General features: G+C 44.5%; 1 protein-coding gene across 1 annotated transcript; it reads left to right on the top strand.

Annotated features, from left to right (window-relative positions):
* Window positions 1-272: 272 nt before the first annotated feature.
* On the top strand, window positions 273-1,532 carry LOC134582585 (eukaryotic translation initiation factor 4 gamma 1-like). The gene is made up of 2 exons (XM_063439257.1): window positions 273-282; window positions 497-1,532. The coding sequence occupies exon 2, from the start codon at window positions 660-662 to the stop codon at window positions 1,530-1,532; it is 873 nt and encodes a 290-aa protein (XP_063295327.1). The 5' UTR covers window positions 273-282; window positions 497-659.
* The last annotated feature ends 11,668 nt before the right edge of the window (window positions 1,533-13,200 follow it).

Here is a 13,200-nt window from a genome sequence, read left to right as displayed (position 1 = left end):
GGTTGTCACATGTTTAAAAAACAACAATTCTCTAGAAGGCCCTGTTTGCACTATCGAACCTCATACAAATAGATTGGACAGAGGAAATGCCAGTGAACCTTAGTCACCCACAGTCCACTTTCAGTTGTTCACCTGTCCCTACAAATCTAGATTCACAGAACCCAGTCACAGGTCATTGTCATTTACTGCAGTCTATGTCTCTAGAGCCTACAAAGGTTGTCACATGTTTAGAAAACAACAAATCTCTAAATTGCCCTCTTTGTACTATCAAACCTCATACAAGTGGATTGACAGAGGAGATGCCAGTGAACCTTGATCAGATACAGTCTACTTTGGGTAGTCCACCTGAGCCTACAAATCTAGATTCTCAGGACCCAGTTACAGTTTATTGTCATTTACTGCAGTCTATGTCTCTACAGCCTACAGAGGTTATCACATGTTTAGAAGACAACAATTCTCAAGAATTCCCTGATTCTACTATCGAACCTCATACAAGTGGATTCACAGAGGAAGTGCCAGTGAATCCTGGTCAGCCACATTTAATTTTGGGTTGTCATCCTGAGTCTAAAATTCTAGAATCTCAGGAGGCTGTCACAGTTCACAAACATGGTATTCTTCAAAAGGACCCAGTTTGTCCTGCCAAACCACATACTGGTGAAATGTTAGAGGAGCTTCCAGTAAACTCTGCCACTGTAATGTATCACTCTGAGACTACTTTGGATTCCTCCATTGTTCAGCCAGAAGAGTTACTTCTAATCAATCAAGAGAGCACCCCTGAGAAGACGCAAAATGATATAAAGAATAATTCGCCTGGATCATATGTGAGCCTGAGCAGTGACCATGAAGATCAACCATTGCCAGAAACAGAAGAAAAAGAACCATCTAGGGAGGCTGTTATAGTTCTGAAGCAAATGATGGAAAGCCAAGACTTTGCAGTACCTGCACTCCAAGAGAAGGCAAATATTAAAGAAAAGACAGAAAGCATATGCTATGACAGGAATTTCTTACTCCAATTCAAATCCATCACACAGGAGCCAAAGGACTTCTCTGAGATCTGTAAAATCCACCAAGGTATGGTTATTAGACCTCACCTTCGGCCAGTGGATCCTTCACGATTGACCCGCAGGAATTGCACACTTCTATCTGCAAATTTCTGCCATCCTGCTAAGGGTAATCGCAGATTGCCATCTGGAAAGGGTCAAATGAGGTCTCAGCAAGCTCCTGCTAAAGAACCTCATAAAATTATTCAACTCAATGAGAATGTTACACTGCAAAAATCCGCCAAAGCATGGAGACCTCCTATGAAAAGGGCAAACGAAGAACCCAGTAGAGTCAAGGCTCAAGAACTGTTTCGGAGAGTTCGCGGTATTCTAAATGAGATCACTCCTCAGACATTCCAGCACTTAATCCATCAGGTGAAGGACCTCTCTGTAGACACAGAGTATCAGCTTAAAGGTGTTGCTGAACTCATATTCGAAAAATCATTTTGCAGTGATATATGCCAACATGTGCAATTGGCTAAAGATGCTTGAGGTCCCAACAGAAGAAAATCGTGAAGTGTGCATTACGTTCCGCAGGCTGCTAATAAGGCTCTGCCAGCTGGAGTTTGAGAGAGGTGAAAAAGGTGGTGAAAGAATTGAAGAACTGCAGAAGGAACTGGACGCTGCTATGTCACCTAATGAAAAGACTCGACTGAAGGAGGAATTGAGTGATGCCTGTAATAGAGCACGCAGGCGATCCCTAGGGAACATCAAATTTATTGAGAGCTATTTAAATTAAAGTTGCTGTCAGACGACACCATGAAAGACTGTCTTATTAAGCTACTGAAGAGGAACAACGAGGAATCCATGGAGTCCGTCTGCCTATTGTTAACATCAGTTGGAAAGTACCTTGAAAATGGACAACCTGGCATGGACAATTATTTCCACAAGATTAATATCTTCTTTAAAAACAAGACAACTTCTTCTAGGATTAGGTTTTTGGTGCAGGATGTGCTGGATCTGAGGAGAAATAACTGTGTACTGCAACACCAACCTGAGGGACCAAAAACAATTGATCAAATCCACAAAGAGGCAGAACAGGAATCCAGAAGAAAAGTGCAGTGAACCAAAAAAACTTCCATGGACACATGAATATAAGCAACATATGCCCAAAGGCAAGCCTGCAGATTGATTTACAGAAATACATTAAAAAACATTCAGGCAGTGACACCAACTTTTATGCACAAAGCAACACAGAGACAAATGCATATTCATGCACAAGAACAAACATTTATTCAAAGACAAATTCAGACAATCATTCAAAGACAAACACATTCACATACACTCACACATTGAGCAAACAAAATATTTATTCAGATAAAAAGTCCCACTCATGTTATGAAATTAACACATTAATTGTGGCATAAAAACATGATCTAGAATTGCACTTGTTAGTTTTATCATTACCAAAAAAAAACAAAACAACAAAAAAAAAAACATTGAAACTCACATTAACAATATACATGGTTCACTGGCCTGCAGGAATCACACTTTGCATGCTAGAACCACCATTGTTAACCTAGATACATATATTTTATATATTGTTAATTTTATTACAATAATAAAGTCTGTTCTTAAAATTCACCCTTTTATACTGATGTATGTTTGTTCTTTGAAAGTGTTTTATTGCCAGGGCCATTGCTAGGTTTCAAATATACCTATAGATTCAGCCCATACTATATCTCACGGACACCACCCTACAGCCTTATCACTTGGTTTCTTTGTAGCTGTATAATACACACTCCCTTAAAGGGTCTCACCTAGCATCATAACCACTGCATCGAACTGGTTATGGTGCTCCAAATAATACTTTAACCCTTTCAAGGCTAGGGTATATATAGTTTATTGTTTTGGAGCAAACAAAATGTACTGCATATCTCAGCTGTAACGGATCGATGGTGTCAGGATCGGGACAGGGATCCAACACGCAGAGTACAAACAGTAGCCAGATACGTATACCGGACCTTAGAATGGCCGGACTAACGTAAGTAGTACAGTATAGAATGGTCAAAGACAAGCCGAGGTCGAGGGTAACAGAAGACAGGTAAGCGAGAGACAAGCCGAATCAAGGGTAACAGAGATAAGCAGAGTAAGGTAAACAAGCCGGGTCAAAACCAAAAGGGATAATAGAATACACAAGCACTGAGTGACTAGAACAAGCTAGAACCACGACAGGGCAATGAGCTAATGAAAGAAGCTCTGTTAAATACCCTGTTCAGAGCAGTAACCACGCCTCCGAGGCGTCCTGATTGGTCCTGCAGCAATTGAGTGACAGGTCGTTCCGGAGGAGTGTCCTGATGACAACTTCCTGCCTAGATGCTGTAAAAGGCAGTCACTCCCTCGCGGCCGGCCTTGCATGACCGGATAGACCGTGGGGAAGGGAGCCATCAGGCCGTCTGGATGGAGGAACAACTAAGTCTCTACCTCTTTCGGAGGTAGAGACCACAGGTACCCTGACAGTACCCCCCCTCTCAGATACGCCCACCGGGCGGAATACACCAGGGCGAGAAGGGAATCTAGAGTGAAACGCCCTGCGGAGACGGGGAGCATGCACCTCCTCCTGAGGTACCCAACTTCTCTCCTCAGGACCATAACCCTTCCAATCGACCAGATATTGCAGTTTCCCCCGGGAGATTCGAGAATCAACGATGGAATTGACCTCATACTCCTCCTGACCCTCCACCTGAACTGAGCGGGGAGGGGCGATCGTGGAGGAGAACCTGTTACATATTAATGGTTTTAGCAAGGAAACATGAAATGAATTAGGAATGCGTAAGGCATTAGGCAACGCTAAACGATACGCAACTGGGTTAATTTGAGACAGTACCCTGTAAGGTCCAATATATCGAGGAGCAAACTTCATAGACGGCACCTTTAACCGAATGTTTCTAGTACTTAACCATACTCTATCGCCTGGAACAAACACCGGTGCTGCCCCTCTACGTTTGTCAGCGTGTCTTTTAACCAGCGTAGAATTGTGCAGAAGGATTTGTCGAGTTTGATCCCACAACTTTCTTAAATTGGCAACATGAACATCCACCGACGGTATCCCTTGAGAAGAAGACTCCGAAGGAAGGATGGAAGGATGAAAGCCATAATTCAAGAAAAAAGGGCTAGAATGCGTAGAATCACAAATGAGATTGTTATGTGCAAACTCCGCCCAAGGAATCAAACCGACCCAATCGTCCTGGTGTTCTGAAACGAAACAACGTAAATATTGTTCAACTTTTTGGTTAGTGCGTTCAGCAGCTCCATTGGACTGAGGATGATAGGCAGAGGAGAAATTCAATTTGATGCCTAGTTGGGAGCAGAATGATCTCCAAAAACGGGAAACAAATTGGGAGCCTCTGTCAGAGACAATTTGGGAAGGTATCCCATGCAAACGGAAAATCTCCCTGGCGAATATCTCCGCTAATTCGGGCGAAGATGGGAGTTTAGGTAAGGGAATGAAGTGAGCCATTTTAGTAAATCTGTCTACCACAGTGAGGATGACAGTCTGCTTTTTAGAAATAGGCAAATCAACAATGAAGTCCATTGCCAGGCAGGACCAAGGCTTTTCAGGAACCTCTAAAGGGTGCAGAAATCCGCATGGAAGCGAATGGGGTAGCTTGGTCTTGGTACAAACTTCACATGCCCCGATGAATTCTTTAATATCCTTGCGTAAGTCAGGCCACCAAAAATCTTTAGAGACCAGCGCATAAGTCTTGCGGATGCCAGGATGCCCAGCCACCTTGCTGTTATGGAGACAGCGTAGCACCTCCAGTTGGAGAGCGGCAGGAACGAAGTGTCGATCCCCAGGAGTCTGTTTGGGTGCCAAATGCTGAAACTTCATGATCTCAGAAAGCAATGGAGAGTGAATCCTGAGATTCGTGTTCGCGATGATATTCCCCTTAGGAACTATGGAGGACAGAAGTGGTTCAGTTATAGTGGATGGTTCATATTGACGAGACAAAGCATCGGCTTTAGAGTTCTTAGAACCAGGTCTATACGTAAGAACATAATTAAAGTGAGTGAGGAACAAAGCCCAGCGAGCCTGCCTGGCGGACAAGCGCTTAGCCTCCCCAATATAAGACAAGTTCTTATGATCCGTTAGAATAGTAACAGGGTGTAGTGTCCCTTCCAGTAAATGTCTCCACTCCTTTAAAGCCTTAATGACCGCTAACAGTTCCCTCTCCCCGATGTCATATCTGCTCTCAGGCCCAGAAATTTTTTTAGAGAAGAAACCACAAGGGTGTAACGGTTTATCCACCCCTAACCTTTGAGACAGAACAGCCCCAACTCCTGTCTCAGAAGCATCGACCTCGAGCAAGAAAGGCAGAGTCGTATCAGGATGAACTAGAATGGGAGCTGAGGCAAAAAGTTCCTTGAGAGTCTTAAAAGCAACAAGAGCTTCCTCAGACCAGAACTTAGTATCAGCCCCTTGTTTGGTCATATTGGTAATAGGCGCAATGATAGAGGAGTAACCCTTAATGAAGCGCCTATAGTAGTTGGAAAAACCAATAAACCTTTGGATAGCCTTGAGTCCTTTGGGCAAAGGCCAGTCTAAAATAGATTGGAGTTTACCAGGATCCATTTTAAAACCTTCCCCAGAAATCACGTACCCAAGAAAGTCTACCTGAGACTGATCAAAACTGCACTTCTCCAATTTGCAGTATAGACCATGTTGCAGAAGTTTGTGTAACACCTTTCTGACCTGTCTATGGTGAGTCTCAATCTCCTTAGAGTGTATTAGTATGTCGTCCAGGTAAACGATAACACAATCATGCTGAAACTCCCTAAGTACCTCATTAATCAAATCTTGAAATACTGCAGGAGCATTGCATAGTCCAAATGGCATAACAGTGTATTCGTAATGGCCATACCGGGTATTGAATGCCGTCATCCACTCGTGACCTTGCTGGATTCTCACCAAATTGTAAGCCCCTCTGAGATCTAACTTGGTGAAGATTTTGGAGCCCTTAAGATGATCAAATAACTCGGTAATCAGTGGGATAGGATAGGCATTTCTGACAGTTATTTTATTCAAGCCTCGGTAATCGATACACGGTCTCAGCGTGCCATCCTTCTTCTTAATGAAAAAGAACCCCGCCCCGGCCGGAGAAGAAGACCTCCTGATGAATCCCTTTTCTAAATTCTCCTGAATATACTCCTCTAGAACCGAGTTTTCCTGAACAGACAAAGGATATACATGGCCCCTCGGAGGCATAGTCCCGGGTAGAAGCTTAATTTTACAGTCAAATGACCTGTGTGGCGGCAAAGAATCGGCATTCTTCTTGTCAAACACTGCCCTTAAGTCTAGGTAAAGGTCTGGTATTTGTCTTTCTGTGGCCTGAGTAGGGTTCTCCTGTATGTTAATATTAGCTAATGGAGAAACCTTGCACAAACACCGATCCTGGCAGCCCTGGCCCAACGAGAGTATCTCCCCTAACTCCCAATCGATAATAGGGTTATGTTCTTTCAACCATGGGTACCCCAGAACTATGGGAACGGAAGGAGACGAAATGAGCAGAAGAGATAAATTCTCCACGTGTAGGATACCAACATTTAAATCAATGGGTATGGTCTCACGAAAGATAACAGGGTCTAGTAGTGGTCTACCATCTATGGCCTCAACGGCCAAGGGTGTCTCCCTTAGCTGGGATGGGAAATTGTTTTTACTAGCAAAGGCTTGGTCGATAAAATTCTCAGCAGCACCGGAATCTATCAAGGCCATAGCCCTTACTACTTCCCTCCCGCAAGTTAAGGAAACTGGTAGCAGAAGCCTGTGATCTTTATAATTAGGAGTAGAGGACAAAATAGAAACACCCAAGGCCTGTCCTCTAGAGAGACTTAGGTGCGAGCGTTTCCCGGGCGGTTAGAACAGTTCGAGAGTAAATGACCCTTAGCACCACAATACATACACAATCCCTCTCTTCTCCTGTACTGTTCATCAGAGAGGCGGGTATACCCTATCTGCATAGGTTCAGGAAGCAAAGATACCGTGGAGTCAGGACTTGGAAAAGCGGGGGCTAACCTAAAAGAAGGTCTCCGGTTCCTCTCTCGAGTGTTCTGTCTCTCTCTTAAACGTTCATCTATACGAGAGATGAACGAAATTAAATCCTCTAAATTCTCAGGGAGTTCTCTGGTAGCAACCTCATCAAGGATTACTTCAGATAAGCCATTCAAAAATACATCCATATACGCCTGCTCATTCCACTTGACTTCTGACGCCAGAGACCTGAACTCTAGTGCATAATCCACCAGTGTTTGGTTCTCCTGTCTCAGACGCAACAGTAATCTGGCTGCATTAACCTTTCTACCTGGAGGGTCAAATGTTCTTCTAAAAGCAGCTACAAAGGCGTTATAGTTATAAACTAATGGGTTATCGTTCTCCCATAATGGGTTGGCCCATCTCAGAGCTTTCTCAATAAGTAGGGTGATAATAAATCCTACCTTTGCCCTATCTGTAGGATAAGAGCGAGGTTGCAATTCAAAGTGGATACTAATTTGGTTTAAGAAACCACGACACTTCTCAGGAGACCCATCATAGCGTACTGGGGGGGTAATGCGAGAAGAAGCACCCACTGTGGCTACCTCTAGACCTGAACCGACAGGAGAAACAGGGGTATTACGTATCTCCTCTGGTGGGTTATTGGCACGAGATAATAGAGCCTGTAGCGCAAGCGCCATCTGATCCATTCTGTGATCCATGGCTTCAAACCTAGGATCAGGAGAAGCCAGCTGACTGTTTGTACTTGCAGGATCCATTGGCCCTGTCGTAATGTCAGGATCGGGACAGGGATCCAACACGCAGAGTACAAACAGTAGCCAGATACGTATACCGGACCTTAGAATGGCCGGACTAACGTAAGTAGTACAGTATAGAATGGTCAAAGACAAGCCGAGGTCGAGGGTAACAGAAGACAGGTAAGCGAGAGACAAGCCGAATCAAGGGTAACAGAGATAAGCAGAGTAAGGTAAACAAGCCGGGTCAAAACCAAAAGGGATAATAGAATACACAAGCACTGAGTGACTAGAACAAGCTAGAACCACGACAGGGCAATGAGCTAATGAAAGAAGCTCTGTTAAATACCCTGTTCAGAGCAGTAACCACGCCTCCGAGGCGTCCTGATTGGTCCTGCAGCAATTGAGTGACAGGTCGTTCCGGAGGAGTGTCCTGATGACAACTTCCTGCCTAGATGCTGTAAAAGGCAGTCACTCCCTCGCGGCCGGCCTTGCATGATAGACCGTGGGGAAGGGAGCCATCAGGCCGTCTGGATGGAGGAACAGCTAAGTCTCTACCTCTTTCGGAGGTAGAGACCACAGGTACCCTGACAGATGGGCACCCCGACTGGGTACCTCCGTTGCAGGATGCTCCTAGTGCTTCCTGAGGGCTCTAAGCACTCTAGCAGACACCACAACCACCGAACCAGAGAAGCATATGAATGCTCTCAAACATATGAATGCTGCAAACCGCTGAACAGGAAAAACCATACGAACAGTTTACACTCCTGGCAGTCGCACTGTAACAGCATACAATCCAATTCCCCCCAAGAACGAGACAACACTTCGTTTGAGGGTCAAGCAGAACTGACATAGCTGTGGGTTTATTGTCCTTATATACACATTCTTACACATTAGTACCACCCAGAGGGTTTTGGAAAACAACCAATAAACACGTACAATACACTCAGACACTCCCACACAAAATCCTCCACTCTGCCTGTGATACAATTACCTTACACAATGGGTAATGTAATTATCAAAGGCAGAGAAATACAGTTTTTCCACATTATTCATAACTTTAAATCTATGCATCACATTCACACAAAACTTACTTTTCAGAATCAGCATACTCAGCATACAAATACAAACATATGTCAAAATCATCCAAATTGGTCCATTGGTTCAAAAGATAGATCAAAGTCCTTTGTGACCAAATGAAGCATGGCTTTTCTGCCCAAAACCAGTTCCACAGAGTCTTCTATCCTGGAGATAATTGAGAAGTAATCCAATTATCTCCAAGGACAGAGGCAAAACTCCATTAAGCACATGGCAGTAAAAAGACAGTAAAATACAGTTGCAAGAAAAAGTATGTGAACCCTTTGGAATGATATGGATTTCTGCACAAATTGGTCATAAAATGTGATCTGATCATCATCTAAGTCACAACAATAGACAATCACAGTCTGCTTAAACTAATAACACACAAAGAATGAAATGTTGCCATGTTTTTATTGAACACACCATGTAAACATTCACAGTGCAGGTGGAAAAAAGTATGTGAACCCTTAGACTAATGACATCTCCAAGAGCTAACTGGAGTGAGATGTCAGCCAACTGGATTCCAATCAATGAGATGAGATTGGAGGTGTTGGTTACAGCTGCCCTGCCCTATAAAAAACACACACCAGTTCTGGGTTTGCCTTTCACAAGAAGCATTGCTTAAACTAATAACACACAAATAATGAAATGTTGCCATGTTTTTATTGAACACACCATGTAAACGTTCACAGGAGGGGGTGCAAAAATCCGAATCCCCTTGCCTCTGGCTGGCGACTCAAATCTTTAAAATCACCCACCTCTCTGCAGCCAGCACTCAGCAGCCAGTGACTTTGGGTGGCCTCTTCTGATTATGTCAAAAAGAGGTTTAAGAAACTACCACTACTTTTCTCCCACACTCCTAAAAGGAACATATCATCAGGGCCGTCAATATGAATATGAATAATATGAATAGGACCCTGGGCAAAGCCCATCCCCCTCCCCCTGTGGCGAAACCAACCTCGCCACTGGGCCCTGGAGGGGGCTGCTTGCCCGCCTCTTGCCTTTGGACTATGGACCAGACTTTATGTGAATGTGTTAACCCAGATAGCTATACCATGGAGCCTATTCATATAATGAAAGACTATGGGAAAGACTTTAGATCCATGGCAATTGTACTGTGTGAATAGGATCTGCGCGCTATTCGGTAGTTTTGTGCGCTCAGATCCCAGCTATCTGGGGATATGTGAAATGTCTGTGTGTTATGGATAAAAAGTAACTTTCTGTATTTTAAAGTGTTTTATGTCTTTCTGTAACCATGTGGTTAATGGAGTCTGCTTCTAGCCCTGATAATTGGATTACTTCCCTCTTTGTCTCCAGGATAGAGGCCTATGTAAACCCTGTCTAAACCGGTTTGCCATGCGGCTAATAAGGGACAAAAGATACTTTTAGTAACTTTTGAACCGCTGGTCGGATTCATGCCATTTTTTAATATGTTGTTCCCCTGAATGGATTGATTGTGGATATGTATTTTTAGGTGAATGTGATGTATGGATTTAAAGTTATAGCACATGTATAAAAACTGTAGTTTTCCTGGCTGTATAATTATGTTAACTGGTTATCTGAGGGGAGGGGATGTGTGGGTTGTACCATGTATCTGACTGGTTATTTTATGCCTCCCCCTGGGTGTGGCCTGTATGTGTACAATTGTAATAAAAGCCAGGCTGGATGTGCCAGTCCAGAGTTCCTGTTTTACCCTCAAAGTGATGTGTCGTCTCATTATTGGGGGGAAGGATTTATTGCATGCTGTTCCAGTTGACTGCTAGGAGTATCAGCCTATTCGTATGGTTCCTATTCAATGGTCTACAGCATTCATATGCTTGGGAGAATTTAAAAGGTTTCTCGGATTCGGTGATTGTGGTGTCTGCCAGAATGCTTGGAGTCCTCAGGAAGCACTAGGAGCATCCATTAATGGAGGTACCAAGTCGGGGTGCCAGGTGATCCGTTACACCCCCAATTACACCCAACCCCCAATCACACTTTTCACCCCAATGCAGTGGGGAAACTAAAGTAAAGAGATTCAAAACGTACAGAGCCATATACACTGACAGACATACTGACACATACACACACAGACAGACATATTGACACATTCGCAGATACATAATTACATAGCTGAAAAAAGATTTGCGTCCATCAAGTTCAGCCTTCCTCACATATGTTTTTACTGTTGATCCAAAAGAAGGCAAAAACCTGGTCTGAAGCATTTCCAATTTTGCAACAAACTAGAAAATTCCTTCTTGACCCCAAAATAGCAGTCAGATGTCTCCTTGGTTAAGCAGCTATTACCCCACTAATTAGAAATTATATCCCTGTATGTTATGTTTTTGCAAGTATTTATCCAATTGCAGTTTAAACATCTGTATGGACTCTGATAAAACCACCTCTTCAGGCAGAGAATTCCATATCCTTATTGCTCTTACTGTAAAAAAAACCTTTTCTTTGCCTTAGATGAAATCTCCTTTCTTCCAGCTTAATGTGTGACCTCGTGTCCTATGTATAGCCCTGTTTACGAATAGATTTCCAGATAATGGTTTGTACTGGCCCCGAATATATTTGTATAATGATATCATATCCCCTCTGAGGCTCCGGTTTTTTTTCAAGCTTTCTTCGTAAGTAAAATGCTCCATTCCTTTTATCAATTTTGTAGCTTGTCTCTGCACTTTTTCTAGTGCTATGATATCCTTCTTTAGAACAGGTGCCCAAAATTGCACAGCATATTTAAGGTGTGGTCTTACCAGCGATTTATAAAGAGGCAAAATTATATTTTCATCCCAAGAATTTATGCCCCTATTTATACATGACAAAACCTTACTGGCCTTAGCAACTGCAGATTGACATTGTGAAGGGCTATTAAGGAATAATATTCAGGAATTCATTGGGAAGAACTTTGTTATTAGCAATAATCAGCATGGTTTTATGACACATAGGCCATGTCAAACTAATCTAATTGCATTCTACGAAGAAGTAAGTAGAAATATAGATCAGGGTGTTGCAGTGGATGTGATCTACTTGGATTTTGCCAATATGTCTGTCTGTCAGTGTGTGTCAGTATGTCTGTCTGTGTCAGTATGTCTGCATGTGTCAGTATGTCTGACACACACAGACAGGCATGCTGACACACAGACAGACATACTGACGCAAAACACACACACAAAGACATTCTGACACACACACACAGACATACTGACACACACACAGACATACTGATGCAAAACACACACACAGACATTCTGACACACACACACAGACATGATGACACACACACACAGACAGACATACTGACACACATGCTACATTTAGCCACCTTCCAGGTTTTTACCTTTTTCTGGAGGGTGGTTTCCCCGGGGTCCAGTGGCAAGCTGAGGCAGTTGGGAGTTATCTTCTGGAACTCCCCTCCTTCCTGCCTTTCTCCTCCCGCGCGGCTCTGATCTCCAGTGGGAGGAAGTGACACGTGGCACTCACTTCCTCCCAGCCGGCTGCTGAACAGGAAGGGGCCCAGTCATGCTGTTTAAGAATCACAGCGCCGTTTGCCCCGCGTTAAAGACGGCCCTGCATATCATCAGAAAAGGCTGGCTGACTTCACAGTCTGCTGGCTTCAGGCTTCAACTCCTGTCCCACCTGACCACCAGGGATAAGGTTTCCCTCTCCCTGGCCCAAGTAAGCCTCAAGGAGGGGAGAATACACTTTAGTTTGTTTGTGTTTTTTAGTCAAAAATGTTTAAGCAGCCCCTGTGCCCCTGTGCCCTCCTCTACAGTCCCTGTGCCCCTCTAAAGCCCACTCCTCTTCTTACCCCCTGTGCCCCTACCACAGCCTGCTCCCCCCTTGACAGCCCCTGACCCACATCTACAGCCCCTGAGCCCCCTCTTTAGCCCCTATCACCTCTATATAGCCCCTGTGCCCTCCTCTACAGCCCCTGTGCACCTTTAAAGCCCATTCTCTTGTCAGCTCATGTCCCCCCCTCTGCAGCCCCTGTGCCCCCTCTGCAGTCCCTATCACACCTTTACGGTCCCTGTGCCCTCCTCTACAGCCCCTGTGCCTTCCTCCACAGCCCCCTCCTCTTCTTAGCCACTGTACCCCCACCACAACCTGTGCTCCCCTCTACAGCCCCTGTCACACCATCTAAAGCCCCTGTGCCCCCTCTACAATCCCTGTGCCCCTGTAGCCCCTGTCACCTCTTTATAACCCTGTGACCTCCTCTACAGCCCCTGTGCCTCCATACCAGTCCCTATGCCCTCTATAGTCCTATCCCCGTTCTCAGCCCATGTGCCCCCCTTTACAGCCGCTGCCCCCCCACCATGTCTCCTGTCACTTTCACCACATCCCCTGTCCCCCCACCACAGTCTCCGCCCCCCCCCCC

Source organism: Pelobates fuscus, chromosome 13 (assembly GCF_036172605.1).
Source record: "Pelobates fuscus isolate aPelFus1 chromosome 13, aPelFus1.pri, whole genome shotgun sequence".
NCBI classification, from domain to species: domain Eukaryota; kingdom Metazoa; phylum Chordata; class Amphibia; order Anura; family Pelobatidae; genus Pelobates; species Pelobates fuscus.
This window is presented reverse-complemented; position numbering and strand designations above follow the sequence as displayed.